General features: G+C 45.6%; 1 protein-coding gene across 1 annotated transcript in view; it reads right to left on the minus strand.

Annotated features, from left to right (window-relative positions):
• The window catches only part of LOC131406370 (neuronal acetylcholine receptor subunit alpha-7-like), a 108828-nt gene that overhangs the window by 41430 nt on the left and 48733 nt on the right, over positions 1-18665 (minus strand). The window contains 2 exon segments of the mRNA XM_058542266.1: positions 4353-4462; positions 15006-15050. Coding sequence (XP_058398249.1) covers positions 4353-4462; positions 15006-15050 — 155 coding nt within the window.

Genomic DNA, 18665 nt, shown 5'->3' on the forward strand with positions numbered 1-18665 from the left:
TCCACTCACATGAGCCCCTGGCCCTGATTGAAATTCTGCTCAGATCCTTGCACAGCGGTTTGCATTTTGTCATTGCATGCTGACTGGCAAGGGATTTGGTCAAAGAAATGTTGGATGTCAGATGCTGAGGAAAGATTATCAGGAAGCCATAGTATGAAAATCCCACAGCAGCTGATGTTGGGAAGAGACAGGCTCCCCTCTTCCAGAATGAAAGACAAAAGGCTAAGGCACAGAGAAGTAAACTCAGAGGGAGGGAGAGAGGAATTATTTCGCTTTGTCTAACCTGCAGAAAAATAAAACACAAGAGTTCTAAAAGCATGACCAGAAGCAGGCCAGCCTGAGGTACGTCAGACTCTGGAGTCAGGCATGTCCTGCTGGGTTATCTCAGGCAAGTGGCTGAACCTCTCTGAGCATCATTTGCCTGCTCTGAGAAATGTGGATGCTAATACTGACTTTGGAGCCATCGGAGCCCTTTGCAGAAAGAGGGGAACCAAGCAGGGCTGCTAAACGTCCGCTAGTGACAGTCCAGGCTGGTGCAGACAGGCTGGGCTCCAAGTCAGCCTGAGGCAGATGAGTGTCGGCTCACAGTGGCTGAATGATGACACACATTCTTGTGTCCTGCCTCTCTCAATTTTACTGAGATGCAGACGAAATAAAAAAAGCAAAACACACTGCTGTAAGCTGGGCATGCAAGCAGAGAACAGACAATAACTTCTGAACAAAAAACCACAGGATGGGAATCAGTTGATAACAAGTCAGAAAGAGAATACGAATAAGTATTTTGACAATTACTCAGACAAAAAAGAAAGGAAACAAAATTCTACAAAAAGGATCAGAGCCTCTCCCATCTCACTCACAGTAAAAGCCAAGACCTGAGACGTGGGCTGCACCCCCTCGTGTCTCTGACCCTCTCCCCCTACACACTCCGGCCACACCAGCCCCTTCTGTTCCTCGGACAGACTTGATGACATGTTCCTGCCTCAGGGAAATCAGAAAAAGATACATTTTCTAAAAGATAAAATCATGACACTTACACAAATACAAAATGAACATGTGTCAAAGATTTAAGTCATTAATTAATGAGGGAGCCAGCAAGGTGTCAGAAACTAATTCTGAGGAGCATCCAAAGAACAGACATGTACACAGGCCACCCAGAACGCTGATCCAATCTGTTAACAGAGGAATCAGTCCACCAGACAAAATCGATTTGCTTCTCTATGGATTAGAGTCATTTGCATTGCTATCAGTTTTCTAGAACTTACAGAGTTGAAAATTAGTCCAAAGGCCATGACAGGCTGAGTCCACTACAGAATCGGACAACCTGGAAGGTGACCACACCTAGCATGCCATAGGACACTGGTCATCTTTCTCTTTTTCAACTTTTTTTTTTTTTTTGGCATTTCAAAGTCTTTCATAACCTTTCCTGATAGGCCTTTGGTACTTGTTGTTCTTTCTGCCAAGAACATTTACCTCCCTGAGGCTGTACGACTTTTTCCTTCACCTCCTTCTAGCCAGCCTGGTGGTCTCAGGCCCCACCTCTGGCTCCCGCACTTGCTCTTCACTCTCCCTGCTGTATTTTCCAGGAGCACCTATAATCTGGTATGTTCTCCCCTCCTCACTTCTCTCTCTCCCTTTCTCTGAAGGGCAGGGATTTTTGTCTGGCTTGATCGCTGCTGTGTCCTCGGATCCTAGAATAGTGTGTGCTGACAACGTGTAAGCCTTCACTAAATATTGGTTGAGTGAATGAACAAATGAAAAACAGCTACAGCGCTGAGAAGGGGAGGTCTGGATGGACATTTCAGAGGATGATTCCGGAGACACAAACACAGGTTGGCCAGGTGCACTCACTTCTTGAAAACAGGCTACTGCTCTACACTCTTCCCGTCACACCTCATTTAGAAACTGCCTCCCTCCAGATTAGGTCAGAATATTTGACAACACGGATGCTATAACTGCACCTCCCAAAACCTCCTTCTCTGAGATCCAAATTACCTTTCCTCAGCTGGAGATTCCTGCCACATCCAAGAGCTGCTACTGATGTCCTTTCAGTGATGGTCTCCCGGGCCTCCCAGCCCCCAACCAGCCATGATTGCACCGTGGGCCTTTGATCACCAAACACTTAACCTTCTTCAGGAGCCATTAACAGTGACCACACTGAATCTAAGAGATTTGTTCCCTAAGATCCCATTCCACATGTGGACCCATGTGATACCATGATAACACAAAAAGCCCACAGTGGAACAGCTGCCACTCACAAGGTTGTGAGTCCTGCCTCTTCTCTGTTACCTTTGTATCCTGCCTGCCTCCTCTGCTTTGGCTGAGAAACCCCCTGAGTCCTAGGACACTTTCCCTACCACTCACATCACTGCTGCCCTTCCCCCAGCCCCCGGGAGCTGCGATTGGATCATCAATCAGGCCAAGGTGAAAACAATTGGAAATTGAGTCTCCAACTCATCTGCACTGTAGCTGACCATGTCGAGAGCTATCTTTCCCGTGCCCAAGGCCCTGACAGCTGCCTACTCCAACCATCTGCAACCCTGCTCAAGGCTCGAGGCTCTGACTATCAGAGCACACTCAGTCCCTGCATGGGGCTGGCAAGCAGAGGTGGTGCCAGGAGGTGAGACCCCTGTCAACCTATAACAGAAGGGAGCTGGCAGATAAACACCCCAGAGAAACCCAGTGGGAATGGGCCCTATTGTGCACAGTAGTAGCCTGCTTTTTAAAGAATTCTATATTGGCTTCCCTCCCTTCCCTGTCTCACTTCTCCTCCCAAATAAACTGCATGCACTAAAATTTCTATCTTGGGTTGACTTCTGGGGGAACCTAAGACACATGGGGAGGGAATACATTCTATTTCATTGGCGACTCATTCATTAGCATAATTGCAAGCCCTCGCAGGGTGGATTGCACTGCACCCAAATGTGGCCTGCATATATCGCCCCCTCCCCAGGCTCCGCCATCAGCCACAGGGTCATGGGAATGTGTGACAGAAAGGGATCTGTAGCCAGAGGACTGCAGTCTCAGAGCCAGACATGAGCCTGCAGACATGCAAATGTAGTTCTGCACAGGCTGTAAGAAAGGGATGGTTGACACCCCATTCTGTCCTAAAAATTCAGAGCCAACAAAAACGTCTTCAAACACATTCATCAAAAAAGATTCCATTATTGTTATGGGATTTTCTGACTGAGCAGCTCAAGAACAGAGAAGGCCAGAGAGGCTGAGGCAGCTGCTTGCAGGTGCATAATGCAGGGGCGGCCAACATGTCGCTGGGGCCCAGGCTGTCTTCTGCAAGTGACTGCCAACACCAGCAATGCCTTTCATTCAATCCAAGGGGGAAAATCGTGAGAAGCCATCCACAATTGCTGCTCACTTTGAGCAAGATTGTATTTGGAAAAATCCTTGAACTGCAAGCTTAAAGTAAAGCAGCATAAAGCAACCAAGAAACCCCTGGAATGAGCACCTGGCAAGGATGCTTTTATCTGCTTGTCCTCTCCTCAGAGCAGCCCGGTCAGCTTGCTGGCGACAGTGTAACTTGCTCACCATCCATCGGGGAAATAAAGCAGCCCATCCCAGAAACGATGCGGAGATGGCTGTTTTGCAGTGACCCAGCCTCATCACAGCACGGAACACGTATTATATCTAAAAGACTATCAGTGGCTCACGCCTGGACTCCCATGTCAAACTGGAACAGAGTGAAAGATGTAATGGACATGTTTGGGATGTTTCCCCTATCCTGAATCAATGCTCCTTTCAAAACCATGGTTTACACAAAGTGATGGCATGTTCCCCTCCTTAAGGAAAGCCCACTACACACACACATTAATGAACCTACATGAACCTACTGAGAGAACATATCATTTTGAGCGCCTGGAAGCCGGCAGAAAGTATTAAGCGTAACATCTCTCAAAATCCCCAGCTGTGTATCCTTGTCTTGGGTTAACTTCTCAGGGAGCCTAAGACACTTGCGAAGAACATATATTCTATTTCATTGGTGACTCATTGATTAGCACTATTACGGGCTGGCAACCTCTCGGGGCAAAGGTACCACCACATGCGAGAATGCCTCAGCACCAAGATGCATGGAAATAATCTACGCACCTATGATGCACATCCTATGGACATGGCCATTTTAGGCAGCATGCTGGGGGACTCGAACCTGCATGTCATGGCAGAGAACACTGGAGAGGGGACAGAGCTGGTTCTCAAATGTCTGGCTGCTTACAGAGCCGAGTAGGGTGCAATAGTCTCAAATTATAAATAATGTACCCAGCATTTCTATAAAATACTCAAATATGCTTGACTGAAACATATGCAATAACAAAATCATTTTTCCTTTCGTCCACTGTGCTTACCTGTTATAGAGAAGAATGTCTGGCTTCCAAATCTGGCCATCTGGGAAACGAACATTCTTCACGCCCGGATATTCTGACATATTCCACTGTAAATAGTGATCTGTCCAAGACTGACACACATAGGAAATGACATTAGCAGCACTTTGCTTCCTTGTCTACTGATATTTCTCATAAGAGATTATTAGGTAAGTTAAAAACCAAAGAGAGTTCCAGACATTTATTTATGTAATTGAGTTGCTATCTATAAAATACAAGGAAATGGGGGATTAAATAATACCTTTCAAAATGACCATGAATAACATAAAAATCACATTTAAGATCCTGCTGTTACCATGACCACATTCAGACAGTAGCATTAAAGTTAATTCCAGTCCACTGCATACTCACAAGCCTTCCTCTCCCACAGCAGATGGGTTATTTCTAGCCAAATGAATAACTGTTTTGCTTTCAAAGTTTTCCATTATAAAGACACTTTGGAAAAATAAATTCACTTATTTCAATTGGAATAAGAACCAGGCTGGAGAAATATGGAATATTTATTTTCATGAAACAACATTGTGCAGCTGCATGGCAACCCCTCAGAAACTTCTAAGGGTAATTTTCTAGACGTGAATTCTTATTTTCCTGTGGGAATAGTGCTTCTGATGCCATAAACTGACAATGCAAACACTCAGCCTTGGTGGTAAGACGCTGAATTAGGACACAAGGATGCAGGTGAGGACTCGGGAAATGTTCATAAACACACGAACACAGTACATCTCCTGGGGCCAGGCCCTAATCTGGTTCTCTAGTGACCTTTGCCAGAGGAAAGCCAGTGCCTGGTGTCCTCCCTCCTCGGACCACGCACATCAGCCCTACCTGGGGTCCACTGCTTCTCTAAAGGCTGCTCAGTGGGACCCGCCTGCAGCTGTTATACAACCAGGAGCACCCCACCAGGGTCTCAGGGCTGCAGGTTTGGACTCAGCAGCTCCTCCAAGTGCTCCATAATCAGGATGGGCCCAGAGACAGGCCCCCATCTTGCATCCAATCCCCCTGGGGCCACCTGTCCTTTGGAGCTCAGATTTTCTCAGATTTAGAAAAGTATATGATGCAACACCCCCAGCTGGGACCAGGGCAGCTCCCCATAATCAAATACCTCATTATCTCTGCAGTGAAACATGCATATTTATACCAAGTGAGAGAAAGAAATGCATCAAGTGCATAGTAATTTCAGTTTGATTTTAGACCCAATGAGTTTGATGCAAAGTTACAAGAACAACATCAAGGAGGGAAAGAAACTGTAATTTTCAAAGCCGTTGAGACCGGCAACAAGGGGTTAAAGGGCGTCCCAGGGATCCCACCATCCTCTGGAGAGAACAGGCAAGAATCTGGAATGGCTGTCCCAGTTCTGGGACTATCTGAAATCAGGCGAGGTAATATGCAAGGGAGTAACATCATTTTACAGCCATGGACTTCTGAGAATGAGGGTGTGTCCATGTATAATGTGCTGAAGTATCATCTGGGGCATTCAAGGTAGAGATCCACCTGGCTGCTGTTTCTAATTAGATGTGTGTGGTTGGGGGAAGGAGGAGAGGAGAGGAGGGAGAGTGGAGGGAAGGTCAAGACAGGACAGCACCGAAGAAGGGCCAGTCTTGTTCAAGTTGTTTGCAGGAATGCCTGGACGCCAGCTAAACTGTGTTTGCTGAGGCCTGCTCCATCTCTGCACCATTTGCCCAGTGCTCCCTTCTTTTCTCTCTCTTATTATGGGCATAAGCCCTTCCAGACCCAGCCCCAGTGATTTCATTACCACAATCTCATAGCTCATGGCTTGCTCAGTGTCGTGCATATGTATACCTGTGCTCACCAGGATCCAGACATGTCAGGAAGATTACACTCCTATTTACAAGAGATCGGGGCACAGAGAAGCAATGTCTTTTTCAGTCAGTCACTGGCTCAGGACTCAGACCTGCGTTATTTGACATTAGCAGAGTGATCCTCCGGCTTTACCATTGTTGGTTCTTCCAGTCCAATCTCTCTGCACTGGCAGACTGTGCACCATCATACGGGGGCTGCTCCTCATCCCTGACGGCGCTGCCCATCTGCTCACACTGCCCTCCCTTACTCCAAAGCCAAACTGGAGGGGCAGAGAGAAGGGCTGCAGGAAGCTTTGGAATTAGACAGACCGGGGTTTGCACCAAGGTTCTGGCAGAGAAGAGCTGTGTGAGCTCGAGCAGGTAAATCACTCTCTCTGAGCTGCAGTTTCCTCCTACATGCCCTACCTCACACGTCGGCGCTGTAAAGATGACCTGAGATAACGTGTGTAGTGGCAGGTAAACATCACATGGCCCTGGTATGCATGCCATAGATGACGGCTTTAGAAGAAAGAGGGATTCCTCCATTTTATTAAATTCTAGAGGATGTGAGAGCTGAAATAACTGAGCTGCAGCTAAAGATGGAAAAGACTGAGTACCAATTCAGTGTTGGGAGCTAGAGTGGGAACTTCGGTGTTGTGTGCCCTGTGAGCCAGGGCAGAGCTCACAATCCCTCAGGTTTCCATGAAGATTTCCTAAGGATGGATGTAGAAAGGGGCCTGTAAACAATCCAGTTCCAGAAAGAGGTTTTCTCTCCTCTCAAAGCACTCACTTCCCAGGCAGATCCCTGGGAAGGTCCTGGAGGGCAGGGACGACACGGAAAAATCTTCCTACACAGCAACCAACATGTTTTCCATATACGGCACCTGAAAATAAGCATCAACCTAGAAAGGCTAACACTCTCAGATCTTCACATCCAGAAGAGCCTGTGCTTCTCACTCCTCTCTCTATTTCTGTGTGATTCCTTCTCATTCAATCTTCGAGAGGAGTGTGTGGGTTATTAAGGCAACATACAAGGCAAGAAGGGGCCCTTGATCTAAAAAGCACGGTAGAGAATCCCAATCCTTCCATGGGGCTGAGAACTGGGCCCATTAGAATCTCTTTTAGAAACTCTTTTTAAATGTGTGTGCATGTGCAGGCCTGGAAATATTTATCGCAAGAGAGAAAGAGAGAGCAAGAGCAAAGAACGGGAAAGTTGTCTTTGTTTTTAGAAAAATATCCATTATGGTATAATAAGAAATATAGCTGGCCATTGTCCCAGGTTCCTACCACAGGGCTCCTAAAACCCTTGGAATTTCCTGAGTGATAGGAGTGTCTTTTGTTATTCATGAAGAGCCCCCTTTGAGCACATCTGAGGTTATTCTAACGAGGTGAGGTGACTTAGGGTGGTCCCCTCCATAGCCTCAGGATGGCAATGTGCAGCTGGTCACCAGAAAGACCAACCACATGACCAGAGGGCGAGAACTGTCAACCTCACCCCACCTCTATCTCTAGAGAGGAGCAGGGCTGGAGATTGGGTTTTAAAAACCCTTGAACAATAAGATTCAGAGAGCTTCCAGGCTGGTGAACACGTCCAGACGCAAGGAGGTGGCTCACCACAGAGCGCATGGAAGCTCCATGCCTCCTCCCATTCCTTGCCCTACGCATCTCTTCCATCCAGCTATCCCTGATCTGCATTCTGTATAATAAATCAGTAAAACATAAGTAAAATGTTTTCTTGAGCTCCGTGAGCTGTTCTAGAAAATTACTGAACCTGAGAGGGGGTAGTGGGAAACTCTGAATTTGAACTCAGCTGGACAGAAGTATGCATAGCATGGGCATCCCATGTGCAGGAGACATCTGAAGTGGGGGCAGTCTTGTGGGACTAAGCCCTTAACTTCAGAGATCTGATGCCAACTCCAGGTAGAGGGTATCAGAATCAAATTGAACGATTGGACACCAAGTTGGTGTCCTGAGAATCAGAGAACTGGCTGTTGGTGTGGAAGACACCAAGTATCTAGTGTCGGAAAACTCTGCACGTACATGTATTTTGAAAATTCTTCCTCTCAACCTATTTTGACCTCAGAGGAAGAAAGCCAGCTTCCTTCTTCCTTCCACTCCCAAAACTCTTTTTCTCTCTGTGAGACATAATGATTGAAACATCACCCTTAACTATGGGTTGCTCTCATGGCCCTAAGCAAGCCACTTGCTGGCTTATCTATGAGCATAATGTGTGGCATTTCTGTGTGTCAGAGAAGAAGTGATAAAGAATGCAGAAATTAAAAAGGTAAACATTTTAGAAATAATTATGGTTTACAATCTAACATTCTGCAACGTGACTACTATTATTTCCATAAGTAGAATTAGAAGGTAAAAAAATAGAGAATAAACATAAGAAGAATGGGAAACAAAGCCAGAAGAATGGTCAAAATTCCAAAATAATACAGATTAAAAAAAAAAAAACGAATGGCTTCAGATGGCTCAAATGTCTCTTCAGAAACTGAAATGGCTTCTGTCATTTCTCCTCATGGATTAAATCCAATTATGTCTGACAGGCCTCCCAAAATGATAAAACTAATCCACAGAGAAAATACACCAGCTGCTTTCACTCAGGAATATGAAGAGGTAAGTAGAGAAACCACCTTCTCTTCCTTCAGTTATCTAAGTAACTGGAAAGTCCTACAAAATCAAGGGTAAGCGAGAGACAGGAAAACAAACTGTAGGTCAAAGAGAATCTAATTTTTTTTTAACTTTTCTGCCTCTTCTATTTTGAATGTATAGAAAATCTATCATCTGGACAATATTGACCTCAGAGCTTAAATACCCTGGAGAAAAGATTATGTGGATTCACATTTTTAGAATAGGAATTCAGCAACATGAAACTCAGGAGAGAAAAACCAATTGCTGAGAGCAATTTCCTAAGCTCTCTGCCCTCCTCCTGTCCACATCTGCCCTCCCTGCGGACTCCGGCCCTGTTAGCCTTCAATATCAAGCTTCACTTATTGTTTGTGCCCATGATTCATGCCGGATCAGGCCAGGCTGGCCACCAGTTGGAGAACACAAAAGACCAGGAATCAAGGTGGTGGTGGTTTTATAAATGTCCCCGGGGTAGCTTCCAATGCCTGTCATGGTGACATCTGAGTTCCCCATGTCCGCACTATGACTGCAGTGGGAAAGCCACAGCTTTCCAGAGGGAAACATTGGCTCAGGTAGATGTTTTGATCATATAAGTATTAAGCTCTATTCCAAACCCAAGATACTTGTGATCCCCTAAAATTCAGTGGGGAGCCAGTGTTACAGCTGCTACATGAGCGACAGGTGCCACTTTCTAGATAAATGTGTCACTCAGCTTTATAAGGTCACATGCAACAAAGGCACCTGCATATTTCCCATATGGTGGGTGCCTGACACAAGTATTAATTAACGATGCCACATCTAGAAACACTAATGCTTCCAGATCTTCACATTTAGAAGAGTCTGTCTTTCCTTCTCTCCCTTCCATTTCTGTAAAGCAGAGATTTCTCCCACCTGCGGACTCTACTGTCCACACGACAAGCCTCCTGCCATGTCTCCAGAGAGTTACTTGATCTTGATTTTTTTTTTTTTTGAGTGTAAATTTCACAACCTGATTGTTAATGGCTTGAAAGAAGAAACTGGGTCTCATCCATTTCTGGGTCCCCCTCACATGGCCCAGCTCAATGCCTTCCATGTAGTAGGTGCTTGAAAAGATTAGTTAAATCAGTAATTGAGATAAAAAGGTGAGTTTTAAAACAAATGAAGCTGCAGATGCTTCTGCAAGTAAAAGTCTTAATTAGAAATAAGTCATGCTTGAAAGAAATTTAGAGCTCTCTGGTGCCATCCCCCAAAGCAAGGGTGTTTATTTATGGAGCACTTGAACTCAATGCAGTAATGCAAAATCCATGTACATTTTTCCTGGAAACCAATACTCTTTAAAAAACAGTTGCCAAATCATATACATTGCTGAAGATTACTGCTTACTGAGGGCAAAGAAATACAGGCACCAGGGAGACAGACCTATCCATGACCTAGTATGTAATGAGCATATTAGGCGTGTCTCTCTCTATAAGAAAAATGTCAACAGCTGCTCTGTACCTTAAAGGGCAAGGGAAACAAAAGGTTTTATGTGAAAAAGGAGGCACTTGCATCATCCCTCGAATTCCCAGAAATTTACCTTTTACCACAGTGTTCAAAAGTTATTTGGGAGTTGGCTTTATTTTGTATCACAATATCTTAGCCCCCACTGGGTTCACCTTGAGTTTTTTGTTTCATTCATTCATTCCACAGAAGTTATCCAGTGCCTGCAGTGGGCTAGGAGCTAGGGGTAAGATCCAAACAGCCCTGCCCTCCTGGTGCACACATTCTAGTGGGGGAGGGAGACCCCGAGCCCATCAACAAATACAGGATACAAAGGATGTCACATGGTGACAAGTGCTTTGGAAACAAAATGAAGCAGGGTGTTATGGATGACATGTTTGTGTCCCCCCAAAATTCCTATGTTGAAACCCTAACCCCAAGGTGATGGTTAGTGGAGGTGGGGCTTTTGGGAGGGTGTAGCCCTCATGAAGGGGATTAGAGCCCTTCTAAAAAGAGCCCAGAGAGCTAGCTCACTCTCTTTCTATCATGTGAGGACACAACAAAAAGATGCCTGTCTGCAACTTGGAAGAGGGCCCTCAACAGAATCCAACCTTGCTGGCAACCACAACCTTGGATTTCTAGCACCCAGACTGTGAGGAATAAATGTCCGTTGTTGACAAGCCTCTCAGTTGATGGTATTTTGTTACAGCAGTCCGAGCTGGCTGAGACACAAGGTAAAGAGAATAGAGTGGGCTGGGGGAAGAGGAGAGGGTTTGGGACAGTACATGGGAACTCAGGGAAGAACTCACTAAAAAGGTAATCTCTAGGAAGAGACTGTTAAGAAGTGAGGGAGAAAATCAAGTGGTTCTTGAAGAAAGAACTTTGCAGACAGGTGGAGCAAGCACAAAGGCCCTGAGGTAGGTGTGTGCGTGGGTGATGTGTGCAGGAAATGAAGGAGGGCAGTGATGGAGAGGAATCGGGGGCCAGGCAGGGAGCCAAACCCACTTCAAGGACTTCAGCTGATATGCCGCTGAATGCGACAGGAGCCCCAGGAGGGAACTGAGCCAGGGAGGCTCAAGGCTGAACCTTCATCTTCTCTTACTAGGATCACGCTGACTACTATGTTGTGAAGAGGCACCACCAGGGGAGGTAAGGGCTGACACAGGAAGCCTGGCTAGGAAGCTCTGTAATAATGGAGGTGAGAGAGGATGCTGGCTTAGGCCAGGGTGGAAGCAATGGGGTTGATGCCCAACGGTTAGACCCTGGATCTATTTTGAAGGTCAAGCTGCCAGAATTTGCTGCCAGACCAGATGTGTGTGTGAAAGACAAGAGTTATGGGTGACTCTGAGGCTTTTGGTGTGAGCAAATCAATACATGGAGTCACTAATTATCCAGATGGAGAAGGCTGTGGAAGAGGTGACTGTAAAAGGGAGCACAGGGGATGGTTTGGAACATACTGGGTTTAAGAGCCTATTGGGCACCTGCTTGGAGTCACCAGGGAGGCAGTCAGGTTGGTGCTCTTAGCTCATCAAAGGTGCTTTAAGCCAGGAGAATGGTCCTGGAATGATGAATGGCTGGAAAGAGATGAAGAGACAGCAGAAGGGATTCAGGAACCATCAGTGAGTTGGGAGGAAAGCCTAACAGAGGAGAGGTATCCAGACACTGAGTGAAGAAGGATTTCAAGGAAGAATCAGCTCCATCAAACGCCCCTGAGAGGTCAAGATAAAGGGGAAAAATTAATCCCTGGAAAAACCAGAACAATGGTATTCCTACCCATCGGGGAGGGGTTAGGGTAGGGTGGGAATTGGCAGGTAAGGGACACTAGGCATCACCGGGGAGATGGGGCAGTTCTGCTTCCTGAGGGGGGTCGTTCCTGGCAATTCACTGACTGATACACTTAGTAAGATCTGTGCATTGCATTGTATGTGAATTTTACCTTGAGAGGAAGGAAAAAAATTATATGAACTCAAAGATCTGCATGAAATATGGAGGTGGAGATGCACTGATGTCCACTCTTCTACTTTGAACTGCATTAAAAAATAAGCTAGATCAATAGACAGATGGATAGATGGCCAGATATAGGATAAAGCAAGTAGAGTAAAATGCTAATCACAGAATTTAGGAGGTGGATAGATGGATGTTTACTGTAAATTCAACTTTGCAGTATCTTTTTTTTTTTGTGAGGAAGATCGGCCCTGAGCTAACATCTGCCAATCCTCCCTTTTTTTTTCTTTTTTTGCTAAGGAAGACTGGCCCTGGGCTAACATCCATGCCCATCTTCCTGTACTTTATATGGGACGCTGCCACAGCATGGCTTGACAAGCGGTGCGCACCCGGGATCCAAACCGGCGAAACCCGGGCCGCCGCAGCAGAACGCACGCACTTAACTGCTTGCACCACCCCACCGTCCCCCTATTTTGCAGGATCTTTAACATTTTTCATCAAAAAAATTGGGAAAAAACATTACTCATAGCACTTAACAACCTGGGATTAGTGGTTTGCTTGCCCAAAGCCAGACAGGGGTGAATCTAGCTGAAAATGAAGAGGAGAGGATGAGGACAGTGGGGACACACTGCCTGGAGGAATCCTGCTGTAAAGGTGAGGAGGAAACCAGGGAGTTGCTGGGGAGGTTGATGGGGATGTACTGCAGCATGTCTGCATGCTACTGAGATTGACCACGGGCACTATGATGACGCCAGAGGCATAGGGACCACTGTGGAAGCAAGGCTCTCTGCAGCTCCCAGGAGGTGGGATCTCGTCCACTGGAGGAAGGGCTGGCCTTCGAGGGGAGCACAGATTCTGCACCCACGGCAAAAGGAAGGGAGCTAGGGTAGGTGGGCACGTGTGAGGCTGGGACTCGCTCACTGAAGAGTGTTGCTTTAAATCCTGTGGGGAAAACTCTGAAAGCTTTCTATTTTGTTCATTATGGGTAGGTTCTACAAGGGGTCTCACACATAGCTAAGCGCACCCCGGGACATGCAGCAGATAGCTGTAAGTGAGTCTGTTTTCTCTTCCTCAACTTCCCCTTGTATTCCCACTAAAACTCACCTGTCTAAGAACCATCTGGGAGTATCCTTTGCCTCCGAGTTCACTTCTCCCAATCCCAATTTACAAAGAAAAACCATTTCCTTTATCTCAACTTTTATCTTGAGACATTGACCCAAGAAGCAAATAAAGAGTCAATTCAAAATACCAGTGTCTATATGAATTGTGTTAAAAATTGGGTGACAAATACTTTCAAAGATCAGGTGGGCTTTAATTCTTTTAATTCTTTGCTTTCAGAAAAATTGAAGGAGAAACTAATCAAGTTGTCATCTGATACTTTGAAGAAAACTATATTATTTTTGGCATGCAATCTGGAGGAAGTTCAAGGAATTGAATTGCACTGCTGTGACAAAATGCCTTTCATTATGAGCTACACCTGTTACTACATCTACTTTTAAAAGTTATAGAATTCATGGTAAAATCTGTATCAACATCTCGATTCTAGTAATAAACAAGTCATCTATGAATACATAAATGAATTTAAAACAAAACCCCATCTTTGGTAGAGAGATTAATTTCCAACTTTTTATGTTTAATAATTATGTATTAAAATTTATAATTAGTGTCACCTTGATGAATTATAGACCAATAATCATGGTAATCCTAAATCAATCCAGAGGAAAAAAATTTAACTCTTATTTTCTGAAGGAATAATTTTTATGTAAATATTTACATTTGAGAGAACCAAGACAGAATGATTAATAAAAGACTTTCAAACATAAAATTATATCATATTAGGATAAAGTTCTGTGTGGAAAGTGGAATAGAAGTGCAAGCACAAAGAGAGAAAGGGACTATGTAAAATATCCGGCAGGTAAAGAAGGGCTTGTTCGTATATTTTTTAAATGAATGATATGGGCATCAAATCATGTGGTATTAGATCCCACTTAAAATAGAAAGTAAGAGTTTTATTTTTAAATGTCAATATTTACAATTTGAGGGAAGCGACATCATTTGCAGTTAACTAAATGTAGATTAGAATTTTAGGATATCAAGCTAAAATTCCATGAACGGAAGAACACAACATTTCAAAATTCTCACAGAGGTCACCAGAACAGGAAGAGTGAAGACCTCTCTGGCTTAGGCAATGCTCTGTGGATGCAAATATGCCACTCTGGAGGGTGTGGAGAGCAAGGCAGGCACTCCTGAGCCCTGGGGACCGGCTACGGTGCAGGCTGTGGATATCTAAATGCAGATCCGCATCTTTTTTTTTTTTTATTATAATTTTTATTTATTTATTTATTTTCTCCCAAAGCCCCAGTAGGTAATAGTTGCACATCCTTCTAGTTGCTGTACGTGGGATGCGGCCTCAGCATGGCCGGAAAAGCGGTGCGTCGGTGCGCGCCTGGGATCCGAACCCGGGCCGCCAGCAGCGGAGCGGGCGCACTTAACCGCTAAGCCACGGGGCCAGCCCCAGATCTGCATCTTAAAACTTGTCTTGCAAGAAGTGCTTCTGAAATTTCCCCAAATCACCCTGTAGTGAAATACAAGCATGCGCTGGGTCTTGCAGAATGCAGAGCGACACATCCAAAGGCAGGATGTTCTACTTCACTGTTGACCTATGTGGAGTCAGGGTCGCGGCTTTTCTCAAGGGACCTGTGCTTTCTCTGCGATTCCAACACAAGCAACTCGGAAGCAAGAGCAAGAAGAGCCGTGGGCGAGGACCGCCACTGTCTCAACTTACCATTTGCAGCCAAATGTTGGTTGTTAAAACTTGGTTCTTCTCATCCTTTAAAGGAAAAAAAAAAAAAAACATAACTATGGTTTACACGGTTTACAAAAGAAGGAATGATACAATTATTCCTGCAGGAATCTCAGTGCTGGGACTGCCGGAGTGTGTGGAAATCAGATGCACCAAGCACTTCCAAATGCACTCAAGCAGCATTTCCCCAGAGTGAAGCTTTTCTATTTATTCACATTTATTACAGAGCACTTACAAAAGACGGAAAAGCATAAAAAGGGAAATTAAAACTCTGAAAGCTAACCTCCAGATATGACACCTGCCAATGTTTCAGCTTATTTTTCTTATTAGTACATTTTTTATAACTTAAGAAAATATATAAAATTGGATGCAAATTCCAATTTTTTAAGTCAAATTTATTACCAGAACATATATCGTTTTAAACAACTAGAAGTATTTTATGCTTCCCTCCCTGGGAAAGGGTCAGCCATGTGCTGATGATGCTGTGTGGCCATGTTCTCCCCGGTCCCTGAGGGTCTGCCTGCCTCTTCTCTCATCCTCTACATACCAGGCAGCATGCCAGGTTCTTGATACTCACCTGTAAGGTAAATCCTGTCCAGGTGAGGAAACTGAAGGTCAGAAGGGTGAGGCGACTTTATGAAGGAGCCATTCAAACTTGGATCCTTCTCACTCAAAAGCCCCTTTTTCCACATTTCCAAACTGCCTAAGTGTGGGATCCAGCAGGGCGCCAAGTCTGCACTTAAAAACGAGCTTGGGATAGTGCATCAACTGTGGCTTTGCCCCAGCACAAGGCACCTAAAGAAGATTCTAGTCAACATCAGCTTTTCCAACTGGGATGCAACCAGCTTTTTATCATAGCTGGCGAAACCCAACATGGCCTAGCAAAAGCTAGTGCACATGGAGAAAAATGAGCACGTTTCCTGCAAGAGTTATACTGAGAACACTGTTATTCAGTACTTGGCACCCAATTTCAACCTAAAGGATTCTGTAAATTAGCAGTTGCCACCCTCTCCAGGAGAAAGTATTTATTAATGTTCCCATGCACACATGCCCAGAAGCCAAGACCGTAAGCTCCTGCAAGAGGAACTACCTGGCCTAGTTCACTGATGGCATTCACAAAAACAGACAGAATGGCAGGAATAACATGACATCTGCTGGGGCGTGGACAGAGGGCAGGGATGCAAATGAGAAATGGATGCTACTTCTCATTAAAATAAAAATGTGTTGAACATGTAAGAAGTTGGCAGAGATTCTTTGATGCATCAATGACCCTGCCCCACCTGCTCACATCCTGGGCACCTTAAAGAGGTGAAATTGTGGAGGAGGGGGACTGTGAATCCCACAGAGAAGATAGAGCTGACTGGGGAGGGACAGAGGACGAAGTCCCAAGGGTCCAAGGTTGGGGGCTGTGTCCAGAAGAAGCTGCCAATTTGGTTACAGGAAAAATACATCCCCCATTTTGCAAAATAAAACATGCCAGGGTTTTGGTGGAAAAAGTTGTGGAGAGGGGCCGGCCCCCGTGGCGCAGCAGTTAAGTGCACACATTCCGCTGCTGGCAGCCTGGGTTCGGATCCCGGGTGCGCACCGATGCACCGCTTGTCCAGCAATGCTGAGGCAGCATCCCACATACAGCAACTAGAAGGATGTGCAACTATGACATACAACTATCTACTGGGGCTTTGGGGAAAAAACGGAGGAGGATCGGCAATAGATGTTAGCTCAGAGCCGGTCTTCCTCAGCAAAAAGAGGAGGGTTGGCATGGATGTTAGCTCAGGGCTGATCTTCCTCACAAAAAAAAAAAAAAAAGTTGTGGAGTTAACACTTCTCCATACTGTGTACTGAGCAAACGGTCCCAACAGAGCCATACATTTGAATTGCATGAGTACTCTAGTTCAAGTTCAATCTCCAATACTATTTGAAAGCACTGATAAACTCTTTTAGGACATATATCTGCTGCTTCAACTTATTAAGAAGTTGTTGCTTTTAATGGACTTAAAATTAGCCAGTGTTCCATTTAGATGGCTTTTCTTCTTTTAATTGAATCTGTGTCTTCATCTTCCGAGAGAAAGGCTACTGTGGTTTGGGAGCTCAATTATTACCAATCTAATTAAAAGGCTTTCTTCTTTCCAACATTCTAACTGAAACCTCATTAGAGTGAAACGGAATTTCTGTGGTGTGCAGCAGCACGGGACTGAAGTACAGCGTTTCAAACTGTAATCAACACCGAGCAGCCACCAGCCACTGCCTGAGAGCGCAGCGATGCCAGGTCGGGGAGCCCTCCACGGAGACTAGGGAGGAAAAGCCTGCAGAACCAGCAAAGAGGCTGCTGTCTGCATTCCCCTTTCCAAAGCCACAGTTGATACACTATCCTAAGCTCCAGTTTCAGTGCAGACTTGGCGTCCTGCTGGATCCCACACTTAGGCAGTTTGGAAACAAGGAAAAGGAGGCTCCTGAGTGAGAAGGATTCAAATTTGAATGGCTCCTTCACAAAGTCACCTCACTCTTCTAACCTTCAGTTTCCTCACCTGGACAGGATTTACCTTACAGATGAGTGGGTCTCCTTCCTCACCTTCCCATCCCAGGGCCACCCACTGGCTGAGTCTCACGGCTCTCAGTCTGCACTGTGACAAGGTGTTTCACCTCCTTCCCACACCAGTGTGCAGTGTGCCCCCGCCCCAGACTGAATGTTTCTGTCCTCCCAAAATTCATGTGTTGAAACCTAACCCCCAGTGTGATGGTATTAGGAGGGGCCTTCGGAAGATGATTAGGTCATGAGGGTGGAGCTCTCACGACTGAGATTAGTGACATATAAAAGGTATCCAAAGAGTTCCCCTACCCCTTCTGTCATGTGAGAACCCAGCGAGAAAACAGCTTCTATGAACCAGGCACCAAATCTGCTGGTGCCTTGATCTTGGATTTCCCAGCCTCCAGAACTGTGAGAAATAAACATGTGATGTTTAAGCACCCCAGTCTGTGGTATTTTTGTTACAGCAGCCCGAGCTGGCAAAGACAGCACCCCCCCACACATAGTCTGATCTGCACTCAGCTCCAGATGGGGCTCTGGGCCCTTCTCCAGTGCCACTGCTCAAAGAATCAAGTCTAAAGTCCTTAGTGCCGCATACAAGTCCTTTCTACAAGCCACAGTTTAGCCAAGTGTTCATTCATCCATTCATTCATTCATTCAAGAAATATTTATGGAGCATTTCCTGTTTCAGGCATCATGCCACCTGACATGTACAGTGGGAACTGAGCAGACATTGTTCCTGAGCTCATGGATATAAAATGTGCAGATGGGGGTGGGGGGCGGGATTACACAATTCAACAATGGCACACCTATAATTACAAATGGTGACAAGGTCACAGAGGAAAGGAACAGCACCTTCAGAGAGGATGACAGGGAGACAGACTTTACCCCCAGTGACAAGGGGTAGACTCCTGAGGACAAGCCTTCACCTTCACACCCTGTGATCCTGTAATACCAAAAGACATGCCCCTCATGCTCACCGAGTACACTCCCTGCTACTTCTCGCTTTCTGGGTCCCACCCTGCCCCACACCCTCCTCCCTTTTCCTGCTGAAGCTCAGGGCTAGGCAGGCAGCACTGGGCTAGGGCTGCCTCCTGACTCACTAGGGGTTCCAAGCA

This window comes from Diceros bicornis, chromosome 5 (assembly GCF_020826845.1).
Source record: "Diceros bicornis minor isolate mBicDic1 chromosome 5, mDicBic1.mat.cur, whole genome shotgun sequence".
In the NCBI taxonomy this organism is placed as follows: domain Eukaryota; kingdom Metazoa; phylum Chordata; class Mammalia; order Perissodactyla; family Rhinocerotidae; genus Diceros; species Diceros bicornis.